The 21,921-nt window shown below is 37.0% G+C and overlaps 1 protein-coding gene across 1 annotated transcript in view; it reads left to right on the top strand.

The window, feature by feature from the left end:
- LOC122816231 (piezo-type mechanosensitive ion channel component 2-like) overlaps positions 1 to 21,921 on the top strand; it is a 1,381,906-nt gene that overhangs the window by 48,027 nt on the left and 1,311,958 nt on the right. The window contains exon 4 of the mRNA XM_044088974.1: positions 7,319 to 7,526. Coding sequence (XP_043944909.1) covers positions 7,319 to 7,526 — 208 coding nt within the window. The remainder of the gene's footprint in view (positions 1 to 7,318; positions 7,527 to 21,921) is intronic.

A 21,921-nucleotide genomic window follows, 5' to 3' on the forward strand; every position in this document is an offset into this window, starting at 1 on the left:
TCAAGAGTTTGAAGGTCATCTATGTCTTTGTTGATAAGGTCTATGATGATTCTCTCCATGGCCTTGCAGATAATGTTGGTTAGGCTTATGGCTCTGTAGTTCCCAGGGTCAGTTGTGAACCCCCTTTGTGCAAGGAAATTGCTGTTTTCCACTCTGCTGGGACAAAGCCAGTACTTAAAGTTTGGTTGAATAGAGTGCCGGGTGGTTCTGATAGGTCCTGTTTTAGACCATTTAGTAGGTAGCCTGTGGTGTTATCCAGTCCCATAGAGGCTGTGCTTTTATCCATGAAGAGTGCAGTTATGACCTGCTCTTTAGAATACTAGATAGAGGTCTGGTGACAGGTATGCTTTGGGGTATGTCTTGTGCGGACAGGGGGTGACATTTATGCCAAGTCTGTCTGCTAGCAGGTTGGCAATGTCCTCAGGGTCGGTATGAATGATATTGTCCACCTTTTAGATTTCTGACATGTCTAAAGAATGCCTTGTGATTATCCTTAGCTAGAGATGCTAGTTTAGCTTTGTAATTGGCTTTAGAGGACTTTACAAGAAATCTAATGTTCTTGTTCAAGCTGTGGAGGGTATCCTTTGTAAGCTGTGTTAGTTCCCTCTTGTTCTTAGACATTAAAGGTAGACTGTTAGCAAGAACTTCAGCAAAGAACAGGGGAATCAGAATAAGCTAGGAATTGAGAAGGAAAGGAAACTAGTGTAACAGGTCAACAACTTCAAGTATCTGGAAGGGTTGATTGAGAAGAAGGGAAGTCTGAATGAGGAGGTCAAAGCTAGAATCAGAGGTCCTGCAGCCAACTTATACAGAGTGTCAGGGGTAATGTATGACAGATGAATACCAAAGAAGCTGAAATGTAAGGTGTACAAAACACTGGTGTGACCAATACAACTGGATGGTATAGAAATCTGGGCAGTAAAGGCAAAGCAGTTGAGGAAGCTAGGGGTGATGGAAATGAAGTACCTGAGATGGGTGGTAGGATGTGTACTGTGTGTCAGATGAAGAAATTAGGCTATCGGAGCACAAAAAAATAGCCCCAATTGCAGAGAAGGTCAAAGAAAAACAGATTATGGTGGTTTGGGCATATGTGCAGAAAAGTAGAAGACAATCTGCTAAGGAAGGTTTGTGAGAGACAGGAAGAGGAAATTAGGGTGTCCAGCAAACAGATGGATGGACTGTATGGGAGAAGGCCTGTGACATTCAGGCATAATCATGTATGAAGGTAGCAGAGTCACACTGAATAAAGAGAGATGGTGACAGTCGATGCGACACCCTAACCTCATGTAGAAAATGGGAAGACGGGGGTTGTTGATGATGATGATGATGATGATGACAAGGAGAGGATTTTTGGGTTATTTATTTATTTATTTATTTTTGTTTGATTATTTAATTTTTGTGTTGTGTCAGCTTTTAGATTTTTTTCTTTTTATTTCTTGTGATTGCTTTAAATAAGGTTAATTATAATTTGGACTAGACAAATGCTACAATAAAAACAGACAGGCAGACAAACATAATTTCAGTGAAAAAACTCATCTTACTGTTGATACTATATTATTTTATTTAACATTTGTTTACTGGGAAAGTCCAACTGGGACAGAGCCCATTTTCAGTGGGGGAACGCTGCAGGCACATTTCTTTGTAATGTGGGAGGAAATGGGAGCACCCAGAGGAAACCCACACAAACACAGGGAGGAGATGCAAACTCTGCACAGAAGGCACCTCAGCCAAGAATCGAACCAGAAAACCTCTTGCTGTGAGGTAACATCATTAACTGCTGCATCATTGCTGCTTTGGACCTGCAGTTAGACAGACTGGAGAAGCAAAGAGAGCGAAGTAAATATGTAAAAGAATAGAAAAGTGAGAGAAACTGTTCTACTGGCCATTGATCTGTGATCTGAACCAGGTAAAAAAATATATGAGACACAAAGAGAAAGGTAGAAAGGGAACATTTGGATAAAACAGAAGGGAGTATACTGATAAATATGTATTGTAACTAGGGATCAGTGAATTTCAAAGATCTGTCACAGGGACAAGTGTGCGATTGTTACACAACCATAAAAAATACAAAGTCCTATATCACTACCATCATTAAATAAATCATTTATTTCCTTAGCATCTATGGAACTGAATGTATGTACCATAGGTGCACCAAACTGCAAATGGTATGTGAAAAAGGTATGACATGTTATAACCACAAATCAGCATCTCTATCATTGGATTTGTCTGGCTGTGCACATCACTTGCATAATCCAAAAAGGTTCATTGCAGGACACATACAGGCAGAGACATGACAGCCAGGTAAATATTTAACTCCTTATTGAAAGATGCCTGAAAAGCAATAAAGCTAAGGTGTATGGGAAGGATGGGGGGGTGGACATCCAGGGAATGATAATCTAAGGTTATGTCAAGACAAGGGATGAGAGTGGAGAAACAGAGGAAATGACATAGAGTAAGATGGGAAAATGTAAACAGAAAAAGGGAGTGAGGAAGAAGACAAGGGGCTATTATCATACAGCATGTACGTATCAAATGAGGAAGGAGTATGGATAAGTGCCTTTAATGGGACTGGAGAGTTATAACACTTCAAAATGTTTGCAGTTTAATACAATATGCACATTACTTTATTAGCACTCGGTGAAACAGACACAGTGTTAGGGCTCAGGCAGTTATAGTACAGTCAACTAGATCTGGGTGTGAAAAATGGAATGCTGCTTCTTTTACGTTCTTTTCAAATTTACTTGCACAGTGATAGTAGTTTAACAGGCTTAATCTCACTAATAAAACGAACTCAACTCTGAATGCTGCTTTTTTTAAACAGCTACTTCTTTTGTAGTGATTTGGTAATAATTATAATGAAAATAACCAGACAGAGGTTAGAGAGCACAAATAGCTCTTAGATATGATATTATACTGCCAAATAATTAGCAGTGCATATGTATTATGAAATCCTCTGTGGAGTTTCTGTCCTTAATAGATTCCTTGTTTATAGTCTTGGCATTCAGGTAGCTTTTTTCAGTGCTAAAGCTTTGCAAACTCCTTTGATTATCTATATTGAATTATCTATACTGAAACCTTTTTCAGTGTAAGGACAATAGGAAATGCAAGTTATGATTTTGTAATCCTATGGATACAATTATTTTCACTTTGTGTATTTATGCTTAACATGAAACAAGATTATTTTCATGAAACAGGTATAACATAAAAAGCCTTAGTTCAAATTGGCAGCATACTGTAGAACTAATAAACTCACTAAAAAAAAGGAATGATAAACCACAAAAGCATTATAAAATTGTCAAATTTATTAAAAGATTAAGAATTTTTGTCTCCATACATTCCGTGAAACTTCATAAGAATATGTTCAGGCATACTTGATGTCGCCCCCAAGGCAGGCTAGCATGACAGAGTTATGGGTGCTCATGCGTGCAGTGGCACATGGCATAGCCATCATACATGTTCATCCAGATAGCCAAATTAAGGTCAGCACATTAAAGTGCCAACGTAGATCATCATTTAGATGAGGAGAGATAGAGAAGTAGGAAAGGGAAAAAGAGCAAGTACAGGAAAGCATATATGGTTAACTGTAAGCTATGACAGGTGGGAGAAGGCTAACCATAAGGTATGACAGGTTTGGGAAGGCTAACTGTAAGGTATGACAGGTGGGAGAAGGATAACTGTAAGGTATGACAGGTTTGGGAAGGTTAACTGTAAGCTATGACAGATGAGAGAAGGCTAACCGTAAGGTATGACAGGTTTGGGAAGGTTAACTGTAAGGTATGACAGATGGGAGAAGGCTAACCGTAAGGTATGACAGGTTTGGGAAGGCTAACTGTAAGGTATGACAGGTGGGAGAAGGCTAACCCTAAGGTATGACAAATGGGAGAAGGCTAACTGTAAGGCATGACAGGTGGGAGAAGGCTAACCGTAAGGTATGACAGGTGGGAGAAGGATAACTGTAAGGTATGACAGGTTTGGGAAGGTTAACTGTAAGCTATGATAGATGAGAGAAGGCTAACCATAAGGTATGACAGGTTTGGGAAGGTTAACTGTAAGGTATGACAGGTGGGAGAAGGCTAACCGTAAGGTATGACAGGTTTGGGAAGGCTAACTGTAAGGTATGACAGGTGGGAGAAGGCTAACCCTAAGGTATGACAAATGGGAGAAGGCTAACTGTAAGGCATGACAGGTGGGAGAAGGCTAACCGTAAGGTATGACAGATGGGAGAAGGCTAACCATAAGGTATGACAGGTTTGGGAAGGCTAACCGTAAGGTATGACAGGTGGGAGAAGGCTAATTGTAAGGCATGACAGGTGGGAGAAGGCTAATTGTAAGGTATGACAGATGGGAGAAGGCTAACCATAAGGTATGACAGGTGGGAGAAGGCTAACTGTAAGGTATGACAGGTGGGAAAAGGCTAACCGTAAGGTATGACAGATGGGTGAAGGCTAACTGTAAGTTATGACAGATGGGAGAAGGCTAACCATAAGCTATGATAGGTTTGGGAAGGTTAACTGTAAGTTATGACAGATGGGAGAAGGCTAACCATAAGGTATGACAGGTTTAGGAAGGCTAACTGTAAGGTATGACAGGTGGGAGAAGGCTAACTGTAAGGTATGATAGGTTTGGGAAGGCTAACTGTAAGGTATGACAGGTGGGAGTAGGCTAACCGTAAGGTATGATAGGTTTGGGAAGACTAACTGTAAGGTATGACAGGTGGGAGAAGGCTAACAGTAAGGTCTGACAGGTTTGGAAAGGCTAACTGTATGGTATGACAGGTGGGAGAAGGCTAACTGTAAGGCATGACAGGTGGGAGAAGGCTAACTGTAAGGTATGACATGTGGGAGAAGGCTATTTATAAGGTATGACAGGTGAGAGAAAGCTATTCATAAGGTATGAAAGGTGGGAGAAGGCTAACCATAAAATATGACAGGTGGGAGAAGGCAACAAGTTATGAAGAAAGACACATAAGGGAGGGGAACATCTTGATGGAGATACTGCAAGGTCTATGTATGGATGTCATGTTCATTAGCATATATAGGGTGGGGTGAAGGGGGCAGACACCCTGGGCAAAAGTACTAAGGGGTGCAATCTAATTTATCTTCAGTGCAGTGCATTACTGACATTTAAATGTCAGTATTGCATTTCTGGCCAGAACTAAAGTCCTTAGCCCTCCGTGTGTACCATAAACCATAGCAAGCCTTTTGTTACAATTTACTGAAGTGCTTTACTGCTGTGTGTATAACATAAGCAGTATCACCTCCATGCTACAAATGTATGCTACCATTTAAGTAAGAAAGAAGAGCTTTTTTATATAAATTGAAGGACTTAGGGTGCCATGAGGGGCATAAACTGTAGCAACTGTTTGCTATATCTATAGCAAGTAGTCACTACAGTTTAAAAAGTTTAAAAAGGAAAAAGCAAGATCTTTTTTTTTTCAAAGTTAAGTGGGGGTAAGAGATAGATTAACAGCATCAGGTGCATGAAATAGCTAGCTACTTGTTTGGACCAGAGGGCAACATACTCAGCCATCACAGATGTCATGGGCAGGCTTAGCCCAAGTTGATCAATTGGTCAGGACCTGCTGTCTTCTTGGGCAGGCTTAGCCACAGGTGGTCCAGTAGACAAGGCCTACTGACTGCTTGACTTAACATGTCAGATTATAAGGTATCCACTGGTGCTAAAATGGGCATACAGTTGGTGTCACACCTTGGTGGACACCAGTCTCTGCAACAGATACTGAGAGATGATGGGAGACCCACTATGGGTCACTGCCAGAAGAGGATCTTAACCTCCCAACTGAGAAGTGGCCAAAGAGTCTTTCTGCATTCCCTCCAGATTACCTTCAACAGGGTGACTTCTGTCCCTTGCTAAGTATCAAACCTGGTGATCACTGGTGATTTAGTGCCAGAGACATCATTGGCTGGGGCAGGCTTAGAGGATTGCCACTGCTCTACCACCTTTATTAGAAATGGTCTTGCAGAAAGAGGAGAAAAAGAGAATACATTAGTGCATCTTTATGGGACACATATAAGGGCAGTTTCATAGCAGATTCCCACGTATGGCATATGCACCCCACTGCCAGCAGTGTCACTCTCACCTCCAGTGACACCCTGTCATGTGGAACTCCCATTACTCCACCACTGTAAAACAAGTATACATGCCTCAGTATACATGTACACCAGGTGTCATGATAGGATGAGGATCAAAAATCTTAAAGTACATACCCGACACTCTCTCTCTCTCTCATTCTGTGATGTCTGTCCCTAAGTGCTGAAGCAGGTCACTGCACTGATGTTGGCATTGCTTACCAGAATGGATGATGCAAATGACATCACTCTGCATCATGGCAAACTTGGGCAAGGCATCAGGCTTATACAAGGGGCAAATTGTACTGCTGCAGAAGTTTTTCAGCAACATCCCTGTGCATGGAGACAAAGTTTATTTTGTTCTCTCAGGCACATGATGCAAGAGCCCAGTAGTTCACAGTACTTGAAGAAGCCATGACAACTCACTCTGGTTTACTTTAGGAGCAAAATGTTGGCCCCATGAGCACAGAAGCATGTTCGGACATTACTTGATGTGCAATGAGGTGCTGCAAAGGGGAGCTACAAATATCTGTAGCACAGTGCCTGGAAGTGATGGGTCTACACAGGCTGTCTGCATGAACACAATGCTCACATGCTTCCTTAGCACCATGCAAAACCAATATGGATTGCGTGTTGCATTCTAGCCCTGATTCAGAGAAGTGGCACCAAGTGGCCTCATTAGCATAACTACTACACTAAGAGACCCTTAGTAGTACAATATAAAGAGTGGCTACATTTTGCATGAGCTGAACTACTGTAGAATAAAGGACTCTACATAGTAAATGTGTCGACTTGGAGATGCCAGTTATGTAAGAAGAAAGCCCGCCAGGTAATGCATGTCATTCACATGTCCATCTGCAATGTTATTTGATTAAATAGGCCTGCCTAGTGATGCGCCTTCCCGTAACACTGCAACTCTGATTTCTATGTAGTCCTTTCCTCAGTATGTTAGTGTTATGCCTGCCCTACTACATATCTGAGTTGCTGTAGTCTGCATCACTCTCTAGGCTACATGGCATTCAGCTTGTGCAATGTTTTTTTATGAGTCCCAGCCAGTATTTTATCAAACACATACTGTAAAATATAAACTAAATAGTGTGCAATATCTGATAAATTATTTTGTTCATTTACTGTCAGTTAACTAGCACTTATCATTTCAGATCATCATTGTAGAAGGAATGTGCATTTGGTCAACAGTAAACATGTATCTCCTTTTTCTGTTGTGTTTCCAGGAAGAAGAGAGTGAAACAGAAGACAGTGGAGAAGAACTGGACCTTACAGATGAAGATATTACAGAAGATATAGATGAAACAACTAAAGAGGAGAAGCCCAGTTTTATACAGAAAATACTGGTTTTCATGGCAGGCTTAAAGGTCATTTTTGGTGCAATCTTTACAACAGCTGGGAAGGTCGTAGCCACAATAATGTTAGGTTTAGCAGGTATTACATAATGTTTGTAATTTAATGTATGGGATATATAATCAAAGTTTGAGAAAGAGCAGTTCTTATATCACAATTTATTTTAGCTACTGTAACATTGCATGAAGATAAAAATGCCAATTCTGCTAAAAGATCAATTACTCGATTGCTTCCAAAACTGCTATATCAAGACATTTAGAAACTTACACTGGAATGAGGTCTGCTGTTCTCAAAGTGCTCATTATATTGCTCATGCTATGCTGTGATCTTACATGTTTACTTAATTTAGACTAGTAACAGAAGAGGATTTGGATAAACTACATATATGTTTACTTTTCATTTTAAAGTTTTGTTAGCCTTTCTGTTCGGCAGCACGCATTTGTTGCCGTATGCCATGCTGCCGATTAGCCTTGATTGTCCAGTGTAGTTTAGTGCTAGTAAAATACTGGCATGTGATATGCAGCATTGGTATGAGCAGTCTGTAAATAAGAACTCATTTGGAACTTGGGTGTGGTTAGATGAAAGAAAATGTGGCAGAAGTATGCCATCACTGGGAATTTGGTTGTGTCATCAAACCACAGTTCTCCAGACATGGTCAAATGAAATAACATTCCATGAATAAAATTGGCACAGGACTAATAATAAAATTGTTGCAAGCCTCAACCACGATTAACAGGTATAAGTGAATGGCTTACCCCATCCTACCTAATGTGGTGTGCTTCTGGGTGTGTGTGTGTGTGTGTGTGTGTGTGTGTGTGTGTGTGTGTGTGTGTGTGTGTGTGTGTGTGTGTGTGTGTGTGTATTGCTCTTTTGGTCAGGATAAAACAGATGAACATCTGTGGGTTCTGTTCAAGCAGCTTTATTATGTACAAATACATCAGGATTGAGGCTTAATAACTTTAACTTGGATAAGCTTATAAACAAACTAGCTATTACACTCATACATGCTCACTCTGTGGCTGTACTCTCAAAATGGCACAGAAGCTAACACTTGCTTGCTGTTTACAGTAAACTCCCAGTTAACCGGAACTCAAGCAACCAGAAAAAAAAAAATCAAAGAAATACAGTACAATTTTCATGTGTTGCACTTTCTGTTCCCCCCTCCCGCAGAAAAATACCTTGTGTTTTTAGAGTTTTAGAGTTTTAAAAAAATAAATTCCCTCTCTCCCCATCCTAAGAACAAGTAAAAAAAAACAAGTAGTATAGGGTACAGTATTAGTCATGCCTGTTTTTAATAGTAACTCTCAAGCAACCAGAAACTACAGTTATCCGGCATCTACCATTCCCCACGGGTGCCGGTTAACTGAGAGTTTATTGTATATGCACGTGCTGTCCTTGGAAATGCGTCTGAAAGGTACAACACACATACTATTCTACACCCTCCCTCTTTGAGAAATGAATCCTGCATTATTGACAACATTAATTGACATGTAATTGATACAAAATAATTCTTTGACATGCAATTATACAGAACTAAATACATATAGACAATTATGTCCAGGTTGCTGTGTATTTCACACTAGGTCTGGAAATATGATCAAATCGTGTGACAAAGAAATCAGAACTAGGTCTAGCAACTGGGACCGTCTCTGCTGAACGGTCAACTTTGGGTACAATAAGAACATCATCAGGAATGGAAGTAGGAGTTAAGACATGTTCTACAACAGGAACATTGTCTGGATTGCTTTGAGATCTAGAGTCTGTATCACAGGAACAATGCTGCAATTTCAGTTTTGATACAGGAAGATGATATCTGCGATTTCTCCTGTATTCCACCCTCAGATTCTGCAAAGTAGGATCTCGGCTCAGCACATATACCTGTTACTCGCCCAGTCTGGTTGAAACCTTTTGCCATTTGTATCTTCACTGTCTCTCCTTCTTTCAATGAATGAAGAAATCTGCTCTATTTATCATAGTTGGACTTCTGGAAAGAACATTTTCTGAATAGTTGAGCTTTGATTGCTCTGTTGTTTTTAGCTTTAGGCCTCAACAAACTGGAACTGATAGGCAAGGTTGTTCTGGTTTGCCTAGATAGACGTCAAGTATATCGTCATGGGGTATGTTTCTGAGAGTGAGTAAATTCAAAAAGACATTAGTATTATCAAGCTTTGACTTCTTTAGTAATTGCTTTGCACTCTGTACTGCACGTTCAGCTAGTCCATTTGACTGTGGGTATTCTGGAATACTAGGAACATGTACAAAGTCCCACTCTTTTGCAAATTTCTGAAACAACCAACTTGTAAATTGGGTACTATTATCAGAGATAAGCTTCTGTGGGTTCCCATGGACTGAGAAATGATGTTTCAACTTGGTGATAGCAGTGGACGTTAATCGATCTCTAAAACCAGTTTGAATAAGAGTCTGCCAACACTAAGTAATGCTGATTGTTCCACTCGAATAAATCAGTTGCTAGTATTGACCAAGTTAGTTCAGGAGCTTGACTTAGCTGAAGTGGTTCTTTTTGCAAATGCGACTTAGTATGATTGCATACTGAACAAGAAAAAAGTACTTTATCAATGTCTTTTGCTAGAGAAGGCCAAAATACTAGTCATCTCACCCTTTGTTTGCTAGATTCGAAACCCGGGTCACCACAATGCAAAATATGAATATATTCATGTTGTAAGGAAGCAGGAACAACAATTTTAGGACCTTTGGAAATAATGCCATTTTCCATCAACATCTCATCTCTATAAGGAAAATAAGTTTGCATTTCAACCGATACACTAGATTGTTTCGACTGCCATCCAACATTAATGAAGTGGTTGAGCTTTTACAAAACTGGATCAGTCTTTGTATGATCTCTCAGCTTATCAAGTCTTGTGGTAGAAAAATTATGCACTTCCATGACATCAAAGTCAAAATTCTCTGCATTAAGCTGTACTGTTGTATATCTGGGCGATCTGGATAAGGTATCAGCCAGATAAAGAGGTTTGCCTTTTCTATAGACCATTTTGAAGTTGTACATTTGCAATTTGAGCATCATTCTTTGTAATCTCACTGGAGCTGAATGCATAGGCTTCTTTAAAATAGTGACTAGAGCTTGGTAATCAGTTTCAATCTGAATAGCTTGACCATAAATATAATTATGAAACTGTGAACATGCAAATCAATTTAAGCATATTGCATTTCAGTTTGGGTAAGAGTTCTAGATGCATAGACTATTGGTCTGTCTTCTTGAAGAATAACTGCACCAAGACCAAATTCTGAAGCATCATAGGAATGCTCTCTGGTGCTGCTCCAGCCAAGACCATGTAGCATTTTTCCATGTTAGCTCTCTCAAAGGCACTGTCAGCTCACTGAAGTCTGGTATAAACTTGCCTAAATAGTTGACCATACCAAGAAAACGTAGAGCTTGAACAGAAGATTGAGCTTCAAGTTCACTTCACTTGCTCTGTCTAGAACTTTCCTAATGTTTCTGTCACGCTTTGCTTCACCATTGCCTACAACCAATAAATCATCTACTGTTATGGCACAAGGATACCCTGAAAAAATTTGCTCCATTGCACGCTGAAAGACTTCACTTGCAGAATTTATTCCAAATGGCATCCTAAGGAATCAATGGAGTACTGATTGCAGTCAGTAGTGAAGATTTGCGATCAAGCTTCACTTGCCAAAGTGAACTTTTTGCATCCAAGACAGAAAAAACAGTGGCATTCGGTATTAGGGCTGCGACTTCCTCGACTGCATGCATAGGATGATGTGGTCTCTTTAATGCTTTGTACAAATCTCTTGGGTCAATGTATATTCTGATTTTGTCTGACCCTTTTTTGTGGGCTGCTACCATGGATGACGCCCATTCAGTAGTTTTTGTAACTGCACAAATTACACCTTACTGCACCATTTTATCCAGCTGAGCTTTGACTTTATTCTTGCTGGTCTGACCACTGGACTGATCTCTGGGTCTAACTTCATAGAATACACAACTGGAAGTTTGCCTAACTTGTCATTGAAAACATCAGCATACTCTGAGAAAATAGCTTCACTGATACTGGAACTGGGGCATGTGCTTATATGATGAACTTCTTTGGTAAAAGAAAGCAAATTCATTCTCAAACTGACTCTGAGACTCAATAATGACTGCACAGGTCTTTGGACTACATAAAATAGTAAGCTGTAGCAGTTTCTAGTCACATAACATGAAAGCACTACTGAGCCTTCAGTTTGAAACTGTTCACCTCCATAAGCAACAAGTTTTGCACAACTGGCCACATTAAGATGCTCACCAGCTCTCACCTTAGCAAATGTGTCTTCTGACATAACATTACACTTTGAACCAGTGTCTACTTTGAGCTCAGTGGATTTACCATTAATTTGGACAGTAAAAAACACTTCATTCTTTGCCAGTAAATCTATTGCATCAACCTTTTCACCAAATTACTGATCATATAGCTCAACTGTACAGAGTTTTGCAGAATGTCCAGATTTTTGCCTCATATTTTTGGTCCATTTTTCATAAAATTGTGTTTTTCCTGGCGAGTTAGTGGCAAATCATTTAAGACTGAAGTTAGAAAATAATGACAGACATTTGTGTTTCAGGCTTCATACAGAAATTTCATGTGAATGCAAAACCCATTATTCTATCAACTTTGAAAGTCTCTAAGAGCAATATTTAAAAATTATCCCTATTTTTGGGCCTTTGCCCCACTTTTATTCATATCTTTTTTAAGTGACCCCTCTTTATAACTGTGTGAGGTTTACCTGATTTGCAAAACATTTCAAAATGGTTTAATTTTTTCTAATTGTGGCATTGCTGACCAAATGCTAAGCACTTTTCTCTTTTAAACTCATGATTGACACCACAATTGCAACATTAACAATAAAGCTTGGTTTGGGTTTTGCTGACTCTCCCTTGTACTGCACTGAGCATGTCTTTCTCACTGAACTAGTCTTAGAACTTCCTGGAAAAATACAGGTTTTACCTGCCACACCCGCAGGGGTTACAGCTGCCCTGTACTTAGGCCTGCTGCTGCCAGCCACATGTTGCATGATGCCTACATTTGCTCTGGAGCTTGCTGAAACCATGCTGTTATCACTTGCAAGTATACTTGTGCCTTTCTGTAACTTCACAAATCCCAGTAGCTTTGCTCAGCATCAAATCACTGTCACAAAGCAAAATCTTTCTCACTGCAGCACTATTAATACCACACACACGCCTGTCCTTTATTAACTCATCTTTTAAATCACCAAAACCACACATTTTAGCTTTGTTTCTCAGGTCAGTAATATAAGCTGCAAAAGTTTCACCTGGCTTTTGATATCTTGTGTAAAACAAATGCCTCTCTAGTGTAACATTTGTCTGGAGGTTGCACGTTTCCCTGAATTTGCATTTCAAACAGTTGGGGTCTTCCCTTGATTCAGCCTGTACAACAATATGACGGTTTTCCCCTTCTCCTTCATATACTGCTGGTGCATACACAAATGAATGCTCTGTTTCAGTGGCCTCTGACCCAGCTAGGTTTAGCAAAATGAATGCCCTGGTGCTTGCATCTTTGTCAGAATAAGCTGCTTGTATAAAAATATTGTACTCTTGTTCAAATATTCTCCAATTCTCTGCAATATTCTGATCAAGTACAAGTGGACCTGGTCTGCAAAATGCCTCTGCCATATTAACACATACCAGTGAAGACTTTTGCAAGTATGCGTAAACAACACACACATATACATATGGCAGAAATTTATGCCAGTATTCATAACTATGCCTAATAGCACAACAAGCCTCTGAATAACTGAACTTTGAGAAATAAGTCTCTTGGGCACAAAAATACTCTTGAATCACTGTACTATAAGAAATCACCTCTTATCAGTGTAAGAAACATTTCAAAATAACTGCACTGTGTAAATAAACCGGGCAGAAGAAGCGCAGAATAAGAGACATTTCGAAGTAACTGCACTTTGTGAATAAACAGTACACAGAACACTGAAACCTTTCCCCAAAATAGATGTACTTTGCTAAATAACTCTTTACAGTGCAAGAAACACTCTGTAATGGCAGCACTCTGCAAATAGACACACCCAGCACAAGAAACGTTTCAAAATGGCTGTATTTTGACTGCATTTTGCAAAATAGTTGCACTTTGCACACAAATAAACTTTTCGGAATAAATGTACAGTAATAAACATGCACTGTAAGCACTTTTACACGCTTTGACATACTTTGAATAAGTCTAGTTATGCCCTGAATAGCTTCAGTCAATGCAGAATAGTAGTTTATGCCAAAACACAGTAGTTTGCCAAAAAGCATGCAGTTGCCTTGCTTTATTATAATGTGCCCTTTTCGCCCTTTATTATATTCGTTTTGCTCGTTTAATCTCTTTTCATACCCATTATACTTTTCTTGTGCTCCTTTTACTCTAAACATGCTCATTTTACTTTAAACATGCTCGTTTTGCAATTCCAAGGGAAATTCCATACCCCTTATGTGCTTTCCTATAATCATTTTATCAAATATCTTAATTTTAAACATTTCATTTAATTAATAAACTTTCTGTGCATCCCGTTTGCTTAATAATACGTTCTGAGCCCTTGTAATGCTCCATTTATCTTTTTGATAAAATAAATCGTTTGTGTACGTTTTCATTACCTTTGGTTCATTTCTGTCTTTTGTCTCTACTCGGGTCACTTAGTTTATCTTCACTGTTAACTCTGTACCTCGTAGGTCTGAAAAGTAGTCTCTGGAATCCTCGTTCTTTTTTTTTTCAAAACAGGTTTATTGTTTTAACATATAAGAGAAATATCATAACAATTTTATACAAGTAATTAAAAATAGGTATTATTATAATATTCAACAAAACAACTAAAGTATTTACAAAGACATCCACTACAATCAGATCAATTAATTAAACTAAAATACCATGCTATTGAAATTAGAATTTTTTAACAAATTTTGTAAATTATCCCATACAATATAATATGATGTTTTTCTAGTTGTTCTCATTCTAATTGTGCTTATTTCCATATGGCACATTATATTCATAACATTTTTAAATTCATTGAACGAAGGAGGTGTATCTGAAATCCAATTTCTAGTTATTATTTTCCTGGCCACTGCTAGGATAGACCATAACAAGGGAAGCTTAATCTTTTTAACACATTGAGGTACAGGTGTGTTGAATAATATAAGAGACTTAGAAATAATGAAATTATCTGTAAAAGAGCCTGCAAAAATTCATTAATTGACTTCCAGTATTCTTTCAACTTCATACAGTCATAAAACATATGAGCCCAGTCAGCATTAATTTCTACATTACATCTCTTACATAGATTATCTTTATTATTTATTTTATTCATCATCAAAGGTGTATAAAAGATCTATGTAAAAATTTCCATGTATAAAGTCTCCAGACAATGGAAGATGTAGTTCTATAAGCAGATTCCAATATATATTGTTTATCTTGTTGAGTTGGTGGGTCCCCATTAATAGAGGTGAAATAATTCCAGTATGAATCTACACTGTAAAAGTTTATTGTCTGATAATTTTATGTATATATGAAAGTTTACCTTTATCAGAAACTTTATGCTGTAAATTTAATATCAAGTAATCAATCAGTTTTGGAATAGATTATTTAACTGTTATAGACATTAGATCTATTCTATCAATGAGATGTTGTCTAAAGATCTGAACCTCTAACCAGCAAGTTTCTCTTAGATCAAATTCTTGTTTTAAGAAATCTAGATTTTTAACTTTATTATCAGATATCAGCTGATACCAGTACTTTAGATCATTATCTATAGCTAAATGAGCTCCTTCAGAAGTAGATGACATAAGCATACGCTGAGTATACATTATAGGGAATACAATAAAATTCCATTCCCTATACTTAGGGTGCATGAATATAAAGTTACGATAACTAATAATATTTAATGGGTAACAAACCATATGTTTAGGTGTAATAGGTGAAGTACAAAATTCCTTTAGCAACCACAACATGGAGTTATTTACAATCATATTTTTATGTGTTAAGGAGATTTTCATGAAGTGCATACTAATTAGCTCCCAATAATCTTTCCATTTTATGATATATGACTGATCTATTAATAAAGTAATAACTTTTATAATAGAAGAGATAATATATAAATTAAAGTCTGGAAAAGAAATACCCCCTTGAGACCAGCTATTAGTATGTTTCTTTAATGCAATCCTAGGTCTATTAGGTGCCCATAAGAAATTTAACATTAGTGTATTCAGTTTCTTGATAATTATTTTTGTAGGTGAAAGTATTATTGATTGTATTACGTATAAAATCTTGGGGAATATTATCATTTTAATAATTGTAAGTCTCTCCTCCATAGTAAAAAACATATTATTCCAGGTATTAAAAAGATTTTGTATATTAAGAAAACAGGTATTATAGTTATTATATATAATAGATTTAATATCTTTAGATAGTATTATACCTAAATAAGTTATCTGACCTGAACTGGGTACATATTTAGTAAAATCACTAATGAGAATATTTTTTCGTGTATATATAGGTAGTATTTTAGTTTTTCTTCATTGAATATTAAACCAGAAATACTTTTAAAATTCATCATTTTATCAAATAAAGACTGCATAGAAGAATTAGATCCTGCTGATGTAATTAGAACATCATCTGCAAAAGTTGAATTTTTGATGTTGTATTTTCGTCTATTTCAAAACCCTCTATGTCAGTACTGTTTCTAATCAAATTAGCCCAAGGCTCCATTACTAAAGTGTATAATAGTGGAGAAAGTGGACATCCTTGCTTTGTACCTTTAAGAATGGGTATTTTTTGTGAAACATATGTTCCTACCTTAATATAAGCCAGCGTTCCTTTGTATAAATGCTCAATTAAATTTACAAATGCATCAGAGAAGTTTGTGCATTTCAGTAAGGTAAACAGATAGTCCCAACTTACTGAATCAAATGCTGAACCTATATCAAGACTAATAAGTGTTAAATCTTTCTTTTCCTATTTGCAAAATCAATTAATGTTAAAGTTCTTCTTATATTATCAAAAGTATTTCTATTTACAATGAAGCCCGTCTGATCTATATCTATAATGCCGGGATGATTGTCTTCAATCTATCAGCAAAAATACTCATAAACATTTTATAATCAACATTAAGTAATGAGATGGGTCGATATGAAGAACATCTAGTTGGATCTTTATTAGGTTTTAAAATTGGTGAAATAAATGTATATTGCCAAGATGGGGGTTATTAACTCAGTTTGGGCCAAAATAAAACCTTATGTATTAATGAATATGTAGTTTTAGAAAGGATTTTATATATCTCTGGTATAATACCATCATTACCGGTGCTTTGTTTGATTTAAGCTTATTTATTTGTGTAATAACTTCTGTATATGAAATACTCTTGTCCAATAGTTTAATCTGTTGTTTATTAAGCTTTTTATTCATGTTTGTGGTTATAAACTCCTTTATTTTATCTTTAGGTTCCATGTTAATGTTGTTATGGTTAATCTTGTGAAAGTGATTTCTAAATTCATCCAGTATTTCTGGTATACTAGAAACATTCTTCTTTTTCCTTAGAGAAAAGATTTCTTTGATATGGTTTTGTTTATTCAATCTTTTGTTTTATTTTTAAGTCTATGTAAGTATTTGGGGCTTATTGAATAAGATAAAAACTTGTATTTCTCTAAAGTTATTTTAACTTTATGAGTTAAAATTTCTTTGTATTTCTCATTTAGTTTGTTTATTTCTTCAATAACTTTCTTGTCCATAATATTTTCTTTATTATTATGTTTATAAGAGTCTAATTTACTTTGAATATCTAACAATTCCTTATCCCAAGATTTCCTTTTATTATTATACCATCTGATACTTTGTCCATATAGATATGATTTTAAGGCATCCCAAACATAGACAGTGGGGACTTCAGGAGTGTTATTTATGTCTAGAAAATGTTGTACTTCTGAAAGTATATATTCTTTATAGTCTTTTAGCTGAATTAAGTATGCTGGTATCCTTTTGATCTGAACATTATGAGTATTTTTTATCATGAATTCAAAAACAATTGAGTTATGATCAGATATAGGACATTAAATGATTTTGGAATTAATTAAATCTGTTACCATCTGGTTAGAAATAAAGACCCTATCTATTTTTGAATAAGTTTTGTATCTGTTAGAAAAAAAGGTGTATGGTAATGATTTTGAATCTATCTGATTATTAATATCATTCAAATGATAAGAATTAGCAAAATTATTTAAATGTTTTGCATTAGATGTAATTCTTCTTTTCCTTATAGTGGTAGTATCACTTTCATGTAGTATACAATTAAAATCACCAGCTAAAATAATATCCCCTATAGAGAATGATATGATCTTATCAATATGATGTTTCACTGTATTAATACCAATTCCAGGTATCCAATATACATTAATTAAAGTGTAAGTCTTCCCATTAATTTGTATTGTAACCATACAAAACATTCCTTTGTCATCCTGAAAAGACTTAATGGTTTTAGGAATGGGCATACTTTTATTCCATAAAATAGCCACTCCTCTTTTTCTGAGTGTGCTCTGAACTAACCAATACTGTATACTTATTGGTGGCTAGTTTATCAATATCTTTTTTCAAGAGATGGATTTCTTGCAGGAAGACTAGATTGGCCTTGTGTAAATTAATGTATCTTATTAGGCTTGCCCTTTTACACGGATTATTCAATCCATTAATGTTTAAAGAAATTCCTTTTAAAGATGTCATTTGGCATTTTTAAAACTCAAGAATCTTATGATCGAAATAACAAATAACAAGATAAATAATGTTACATCTCCTCTTTTAGGTGTACCTTTAAATATAGCTGTATTTATTAAATCTCTTATGGGATTTTGTATAGGATTCAATTTTGTTTGTAGTGACAATGAGTGTACAAAATATATTGTGGATGTCAAAACTATATACATATAACAATGAACAAGTGAAAATAATGTAAGGATTAAACCTTGCATCCAGCCTGGAGTTGAAAACTCCAACTTAGAGTAGTATTTACTACTCAAGTTAACCCGCTACCCTAAGCAGCAGTACCTCAGCTACCACCTTATCAATTTAATACTAGTTATATTTAACTGAGGTTAACAGTTTTCAATTCAATTATCTATCAAGACAAAACTACACATTTGGTAAAACAGCATCATATAAACTAAAATAAACTTTTTTTTTTTTTTAAAAACTGTTCATACTACTATATAGATCTATGTAATATATAACACTTGTATTCAAATAGCATTCAAATAATCTTGATGTTAGAAATCAAGAGGAGAGAAAATTAGGTTCTAACATTCATTTAAATCAAAAACTTTGGCTAATATGATTCAGACATTACATATATTAAGATGCATCTATTTTCTGTCATGTGAATACTATTAACAGCTTCCAAAAAAAATCTTGAATTGTTTGTATATGAGCATTTACTTAAACTCATTATTGTCAATAGAGTAAAATATTGTATTCATAAAAATTATTATAAATCATATTGCATAGTTATGCAAATTCTCAGAAACACTTGCATTATTAAAAAAAAAAAAGCCATCACACACATACACACACACACACACACACACACATACATACACACACACACACACACACACACACACATATATATATATATATATATATATATATATATATCTGATCTCACTGAGTTATGTCCTTGTTGAGCACTATCCTACTTGCTGTCCCTAGAATAAATCTGTCTGCTTTATAGAAAATAATGCACAGCAAACACATTTTAGTAACCAGATTTTACAATCATGCTAACCTACTGCTTTAAAATATATCACATGACATTTCTTCCAGAATAGAATTATAAAATTGTTTATGCTTGTCAATCAGATGAATTAAATGAATTATAATAAAGTATATGTTTGGAACAGAAGTTTTTAACACAGATTATTATGCTGCTGTTAAGTAGATTTTCAAAAACATTTAAATAAATGTTTCATTTTCTATGCCTTCTAAAATAAGACATTTACTTACTACAAGAAACTACATCATTTAAACTCATTATAACTGACATTTTATGAATAGAGTATTTTTCCTGAATCTGTGGTGTGTCAGTATGATAACTAGGTCAGAGGTTATACTAACTGCTTTCAGTTTCTCTGTGAGAATTCTGTGAGTTGAAGCTTTTGAAGTAGTTCATGGACACTGTGCATGAGACAGCCCACATCCCAGATTGTCTCCCTTAACATTTTGGCAGGAAACTTATTAAAACTTGTGGCAAACATTCATTTTGTCAACAGAGTAAAATATTGTATTCATAGAAATTATTATAAATCATATTGGATAGTTATGCAGATTCTCAGAAACACTTGCATTATTATATAAAAAAAGCCATCACACTTACACATACACATACACATACATACACACACACACACACACACACATATATATATATATATATATATATATATATATCTGATCTCACTGAGTTGTGTCTTTGTTGAGCACTATCCTACTTGCTGTCCCTAGAATAAATCTGTCTGCTTTATACAAAATAATGCACAGCAAACACATTTTAGTAACCAGATTTTACAATCATGCTAACCTACTGCTTTAAAATATATCACATGACATTTCTTCCAGAATAGAGTTATAAGATTATTTATGCTTGTCAATCAGATGAATTAAATGAGTTATAGTAAAGTATATGTTTGGAACACAAATTTTTAACACAGATTATTATGCTGCTGTTAAGTAGATTTTCAAAAACATTTAAATAAATGTTTCATTTTCTATGCCTTCTAAAATAAGACATTTACTTACTACAAGAAACTACATCATTTAGACTCATTATAACTGGCATATTTTATGAATAGAGTATTTTTCCTGAATCTGTGGTGTGTCAGTGTGATAACTATGTCAAAGGTTATACTAACTGCTTTCAGTTTCTCTGTGAGAATTCTGTGAGTTGAAGCTTTTGAAGTAGTTCATGGACACTGTGCATGAGACAGCCCACATCGCAGATTGTCTCTCTTAACATTTTGGCGGGAAACTTATTAAAAACTAGTGACAAACATTCAATGTTAAGTTGTCTATCTCGCCTTCATTCTTGCTGGATGGGTTCGGAGCCGACCTCGGCTCCGACTCGGCCACTCTAAAAGCTCGAGAGTTGGTTCCACCGGCTCGAGGCTCCCCTTATATCCCACAATGCTAGGCGGTATTACCTCAGATCTCGTTTGCCGCTACAGCTATCGAGACGTGTTGCTTCACCGGCTTCAGGTTAGTGTAGGAACTAGTTTAAAAAGTTGATTAGAAACCCCTTTATTTAGTTTTCCATACAGTTTCCCCTTACCTAAAAGGTCTTTTATCCCTTTAATCTAGTTTTCTTTAACTTTTTACCTTAAGAACTTATAGTTCTTCCCTTAGGCCTTCGGGCCCTCCCATTCCCTTGGAGTGTGTGTGTTTTTTCTGTAGGGACTTATAACAGTAAACAGCTAATTACTTAGTTTAAGTTTCTGTTTTTGGTTTATAGTGTAATTGGTGTGTTTGTGTGTGTGTGTGGTTACACTTGTTCCTTGATATGTCCAAGGATTCGAAGGTCTCAGGCTTCAAGAAGTGTGACTCGTGCTGTCAGAAAATGTCTCTGACAGACGGTCACACTTCTTGTGTGTACTGCCTGGGACCTTCACACCTGCAGGACTCTTGTGCTGTATGCCATGGCTTCAGCCCTAGAGTCCTGCAGGAAAGAAAAAACAAGCTCATCTTAAGAGGCTTGCTTAAGCCTGAGGGTCCCCCTACTGCCACTTTGGGTAAACCCTCTAAGGCTCCTAGGTCCTCAACTCCAGCTACTGAGTCGAGGCCTAAGGCTTCGAAGCCTACTACTACATCGGCTCCGGCTGGAGCCGATGAGACTCGAACTGCTACTTCTGTGGTTCCCTCGGCTCCGGCTGGAGCCGAGGCATTGGAAATTTCTGTGTCGGCTCCGATCAGACCATCGGATCCGACATCTAGAAAGAGGTCCAGGTCACCGTCCCTTGGCTCCGTTCATTCGGCTCCAGCATCTCCCTTGCTGTCTGAACGGAGCCATAGATCTCACTCCTCTAGATCATCGAGGCTTTCGGATCATGACCTTCAGAGGGTAGTGAGTCGACTTCTTAAGTCCGAGGCACTGGCCCAAATGCTCCAGAGCCCGACTCATCAGTCGATGCTTAACCCTATCCCTCAAAATGTTCCTCCTCCGACTCCTTTGAGCTCGGAGCCGGGGCGTTTCGGAACCGAGACTGTGGTAGCGTCGGAACCGATACAATTGTCTTCGGTTCCATCGTCGGCTCCGATTTCTTCCTTCGAAGAATCTCGGCGCCGGACTTCCCTCGTCGGCTCCGAGGGGGTGAGTGGCATTGGACTTTTGTCCGACCCCGCTCTCCCTCTCGGCACTTCGGCGCTGGTGAGTTCGGCTCCGACATCGGCCTCGGAGCCATTGCTGT

Source organism: Protopterus annectens, chromosome 12.part0 (assembly GCF_019279795.1).
Source record: "Protopterus annectens isolate FY-2018-M chromosome 12.part0, PAN1.0, whole genome shotgun sequence".
NCBI lineage: Eukaryota > Metazoa > Chordata > Ceratodontiformes > Protopteridae > Protopterus > Protopterus annectens.